The following is a 5638-nucleotide window of genomic DNA, read 5'->3' as shown; positions in this document are numbered from 1 at the left end:
TCAGCACAGATAGGTACCTTCATATGTTCATGTTTGAAACCTCTGTTTTACTCTGTCAACATCCAAAACATTTCATTGAGCATGTTTGTAGGTGTCATTGTGATAAAAAGGATCATTTTTCAGACCAAATGAGGTAATTTTGTATAATTTTTGGTCCAATATGTCACAGGTGTCAAACATGAGTCCCACCAAAGGGTCCAGTCCGGCCCCTGGGATGAGTTTATGAAATGCAAAAATTACATTGAAGATATGAACAATGAAGGATGTTCAAATCATTTTAGGTCAGTTCAATCTAAAGTGGGTCAGAACCAGTCAAATACCATCAGATTAAACTATAAATAATGAAAACCACAAACTTTTATCTTAGTTCTAGTGTAAAAAAAAAAGTTAAATTATAGAAAAATGTTGACATTTACAGATTATCCTTTAACAAAAAATGTGAAAAACCTGAACAAATACAAACCACCTGAAATGTCTAAATAGAAGTCTGTGGAATTTTAACAATATTCTGCCTCTTCCTAAATGTTTTGTGTATTTGTAGATCCACTGTCACATGTATAAATGATAAACTAAGGCCTAATATCGTTAACGTTGCACTTATTTTTCTTCAGAATGTTCAGGTTGTTCATGTTGTGTTCAAGGACAGTTTGTAGATGTAAACATATTCATGACAGAATTGGACTTTTTTCACTCAGAAACAGAAAAAACGTTGGAGTTGACATTATTTATCAGTTGTTATGCTATTATTTCTATTATTTGACTGGTCTGGCCCACTTTAGATCAGATTAGGCTGCATGTGGAACTGAGCTAACATGAGTTCGACAGCCCTGCAGAAGAATGATCAGATCATTGAGGTGAAACAGTTCTGGCCTGGGTATGATCACCATGTTTGACACGCTATCAAGGCAACGTCAGAAGTATTGAAGTTCGACCAAAATAGGCTCAGAGCCCGAAGGGTTAAACACTTCCCACTAGCAGCCACTTCAGAATATTGGAAAGGCTTTATTCATGACTTGTACAAACTGAGTCAGAAAAATCCCATAGTAGACGTATTGAAATCCACGAAGCTGTCGCTCTTGGAGAGTCTCAGATGAAGCCGGTGATGATGGCTGAGGACAGCAGCAGGAGGATGACGCTGGGACGGGCCAGTGCGGCGCTGTTACACAAGTCCCCCTCACAGCAGGAAATGGAACCCACACACGCAACGCTTGTTTGGCAGCCCTTCGTAACCATGTCGTAACCTGCAAAACAGAAAGGACACCAAAAGCATGTTCCAAGCCTCCCCCAGTGCACGGTGACATAGGAGACGGCGAATACGTACCTTCCGCTCTCAGGGAGAAACAGCGGTTGAAGATCACTGGACAAGATTTGGTGTCTGTGCACGACCTGGGTTCAGCGAGCGTGCACGTGTAGCATCTCAACCCACAGGCTGAAGGGACAGAACACTGGTTACACACCATTAACCCTTTCATGCACCAATTAGGGAAATCACTATTTACATTTTTTTACATTGAGTTTATTGTTCCAAATTAGGCTAAAGTTTAAATGCATTTTTAATTTTTTTTAAAATATGGTTTTATTTAAGAAGATATTTAACCTACTGAGACCCAGGAAAGTTCAAGTTTAGGCTTTTTTAAAGGAAATAACAGAGGGTCCCCTTATGAAACAAAAATATATGGCAATATATTGAAAAATATAATGCATTATATTCAAAAATACATTTCGATATATGGGAAAGTAGTGCATATATTTTCCAATATACTGCAATATATGCTTTAATCATATATTGATACATATAAAACATATATTGCAATGAAGACAAAAACTGCCCTATATTTTTTTACCTCCGCCAAGGAGGTTCTGTTTTTGCCAGGGTTTGTTTGTCTGTCTGTCTGTCCGTTAGTGTGCAACATAACTCAAAAAGTTATGGACAGATTTGGATGAAATTTTCAGGGTTTGTTGGAAATGGGATAAGGAAGAAATGATTAAATTTTGGTGGTGATCGGGGGTGGGGGGGCCCACGGGGGGGGGGCGCAGACCAGAAAATTTCATCCAAATCTGTCCATAACTTTTTGAGTTATGTTGCACACTAACGGACAGACAGACAGACAAACAAACAAACCCTGGCAAAAACAGAACCTCCTTGGCGTGGGGGGGCCCACGGGGGGGGGGGCACTGATCAGCCTTGGCGGAGGTCTGCGCTCTCCGAGTGCTTCTAGTTACATATAGTTTTATTGAAACTCACTTTCTTTCCACTGACACAAGTTTACATAAAGCAGATATTTATCAACACTTACATTACTTGGTATGCATAATAACATATTTCATGACAATATGCACCGTGATATACATGAAAAAAAGTGTTAACTGAAAAAAGATGACTTCTTAGTCATTTTGCCAACATAGGATGAAAAAGATGTACATATATATACATGCATATTTTTTGAAGTGTATTACTAAATATATAATTACATATATTTAGTAATACACTAGACAATATATGTATGTATATATGCAAACATGCATTATGAAGTGTATTACTAAATATATAATGACATATATTTACATATATAAGTAAATATATTGTAATGTATGTTTCAATATATGGAAAGCAGCAATTCCTTATGTATTTTTCAATATATTGTTATATAATACAAAATATATTGACACAATATATTATTCTGTATATTTTAAATATAAATATATATTATACAGTAATATATTTTTCAGTCAGTAATATATTGACAGTCAATATATAGAGAAATATATTTTCTTTGAATAAGGGTCTGCATGTGACGTCAGCGCTAGCAGAAGTCACCATAGCTCCACCCACTGAGTGTCAGACAGAGGCAGATGAGGGACAGCTTCAATCCTGTCTAAACTGAAGAACAATACTGAATCCAAAATGGGGCAGAGCTGTTGTTGGTTGGTTGTATTTTCAGGTTCTTAAAGCAGTGGGAGCTATCGTTTACAGACACCCAAAGACAAAGAAAAGAGAAGCAGATGGATCCACAAATCCAGGAAACCAAACCTAGATCTGTGGGTCCTGTTTGGGGTCAGCTAACATTCACTGATGCTGTATTTTTGGGTCCAATCAGACCTGAAATGACCTATTGTTTTGGCTAACGGTCCTTCTTAGTGCAGCTCTTGGTTTCATGATCAGATCTTTCCTGGTTTTTGTCTCATTTTGTGATTGTGAACCTTGTGCTCCTACATGATTAGTAAACGAACTGAAACTGAGGCCAACCTAGTTTTACAAATACGGAGGAACTGGAGAATAAAGCTACGACGGAGTATTAGGACCACAGAAGAAAAGAAAAACACTGGGCACTACCAGAAGAAAGTCAGAAAATATGGAGATAAAACCTGGAATTTTATGAGAATAAAGTCAAATACAAAAAGAATCACAATGTTCTGAGAATAAAGTCATAGTTATAAAAAAACTCATAATTTAACATAAATGTCATTGGTTTATTAGATTAAAGTCGTCATATTCTGACAATAAAGCCATAATATTCTCAGAATGATGTGTTAATTTAAACCAGGTGGTGTAAATCTGCTAATTTCCCAGAATGCAGTGGTGCCCTGCTGGTCCACAGCAGTAGTATCTGTGTTGGATAAAGGACTGGATCTGAACTAGACTCAGTAAATCTGCTCAGTCCCAGTAGATCATGCATATATTCACTGGGGTCAGTCCACGGTCTACTGGAAATGACCTTTGGATCAGCTGGTTCTGGGCCCTAGTTTTGGACCCTTTGGATCAGCTGGTTCTGGGCCCTAGTTTTGGAGCCTTTGGATCAGCTGGTTCTGGGCCCTAGTTTTGGACCCTTTGGATCAGCTGGTTCTGGGTCCATGTTTTAGACCCTTTGGATCAGCTGGTTCTGGGCCCTAGTTTTAGACCCTTTGGATCAGCTGGTTCTGGGCCCTAGTTTTGGAGCCTTTGGATCAGCTGGTTCTGGGCCCTAGTTTTGGACCCTTTGGATCAGCTGGTTCTGGGCCCTAGTTTTGGAGCCTTTGGATCAGCTGGTTCTGGGCCCTAGTTTTAGACCCTTTGGATCAGCTGGTTCTGGGCCCTAGTTTTGGACCCTTTGGATCAGCTGGTTCTGGGCCCTAGTTTTGGAGCCTTTGGATCAGCTGGTTCTGGGCCCTAGTTTTAGACCCTTTGGATCAGCTGGTTCTGGGCCCTAGTTTTACACCCTTTGGATCAGCTGGTTCTGGGCCCTAGTTTTGGAGCCTTTGGATCAGCTGGTTCTGGGCCCTAGTTTTAGACCCTTTGGATCAGCTGGTTCTGGGCCCTAGTTTTGGACCCTTTGGATCAGCTGGTTCTGGGTCCTAGTTTTGGACCCTTTGGATCAGCTAGTTCTGGGCCCTAGTTTTGGACCCTTTGGATCAGCTGGTTCTGGGCCCTAGTTTTAGACCCTTTGGATCAGCTGGTTCTGGGCCCTAGTTTTGGAGCCTTTGGATCAGCTGGTTCTGGGCCCTAGTTCTGGACCCTTTGGATCAGCTGGTTCTGGGCCCTAGTTTTAGACCCTTTGGATCAGCTGGTTCTGGGCCCTAGTTTTGGAGCCTTTGGATCAGCTGGTTCTGGGCCCTAGTTTTAGACCCTTTGGATCAGCTGGTTCTGGGCCCTAGTTTTGGACCCTTTGGATCAGCTGGTTCTGGGCCCTAGTTTTGGAGCCTTTGGATCAGCTGGTTCTGGGCCCTAGTTTTAGACCCTTTGGATCAGCTGGTTCTGGGCCCTAGTTTTAGACCCTTTGGATCAGCTGGTTCTGGGCCCTAGTTTTGGAGCCTTTGGATCAGCTGGTTCTGGGCCCTAGTTTTAGACCCTTTGGATCAGCTGGTTCTGGGCCCTAGTTTTGGACCCTTTGGATCAGCTGGTTCTGGGTCCTAGTTTTGGAGCCTTTGGATCAGCTGGTTCTGGGCCCTAGTTTTAGACCCTTTGGATCAGCTGGTTCTGGGCCCTAGTTTTAGACCCTTTGGATCAGCTGGTTCTGGGCCCTAGTTTTAGAGCCTTTGGATCAGCTGGTTCTGGGCCCTAGTTTTGGAGCCTTTGGATCAGCTGGTTCTGGGCCCTAGTTTTGGAGCCTTTGGATCAGCTGGTTCTGGGCCCTAGTTTTGGAGCCTTTGGATCAGCTGGTTCTGGGCCCTAGTTTTGGAGCCTTTGGATCAGCTGGTTCTGGGCCCTAGTTCTGGACCCTTTGGATCAGCTGGTTCTGGGCCCTAGTTTTAGACCCTTTGGATCAGCTGGTTCTGGGCCCTAGTTCTGGACCCTTTGGATCAGCTGGTTCTGGGCCCTAGTTTTAGACCCTTTGGATCAGCTGGTTCTGGGCCCTAGTTTTCGACCCTTTGGATCAGCTGGTTCTGGGCCCTAGTTTTGGAGCCTTTGGATCAGCTGGTTCTGGGCCCTAGTTTTGGACCCTTTGGATCAGCTGGTTCTGGGCCCTAGTTTTGGAGCCTTTGGATCAGCTGGTTCTGGGCCCTAGTTTTAGACCCTTTGGATCAGCTGGTTCTGGGCCCTAGTTTTGGAGCCTTTGGATCAGCTGGTTCTGGGCCCTAGTTTTAGACCCTTTGGATCAGCTGGTTCTGGGCCCTAGTTCTGGACCCTTTGGATCAGCTGGTTCTGGGCCCTAGTTTTAGA

The 5638-nt window shown here is 42.7% G+C and overlaps 1 protein-coding gene across 1 annotated transcript; it reads right to left on the bottom strand.

The window, feature by feature from the left end:
* Positions 1-987: 987 nt before the first annotated feature.
* Positions 988-1472, bottom strand: LOC115425246 (prostate stem cell antigen-like). The gene is made up of 2 exons (XM_030142653.1): positions 1322-1472; positions 988-1241 (listed from the first exon to the last, which is right to left on the bottom strand). Exons 1-2 carry the CDS (start codon positions 1470-1472, stop codon positions 1087-1089), a joined length of 306 nt encoding a protein of 101 aa, XP_029998513.1. The 3' UTR covers positions 988-1086.
* Positions 1473-5638: the final 4166 nt, after the last annotated feature.

Source organism: Sphaeramia orbicularis, chromosome 9, assembly GCF_902148855.1.
Source record: "Sphaeramia orbicularis chromosome 9, fSphaOr1.1, whole genome shotgun sequence".
Taxonomy (NCBI): Eukaryota; Metazoa; Chordata; class Actinopteri; order Kurtiformes; family Apogonidae; genus Sphaeramia; species Sphaeramia orbicularis.
This window is presented reverse-complemented; position numbering and strand designations above follow the sequence as displayed.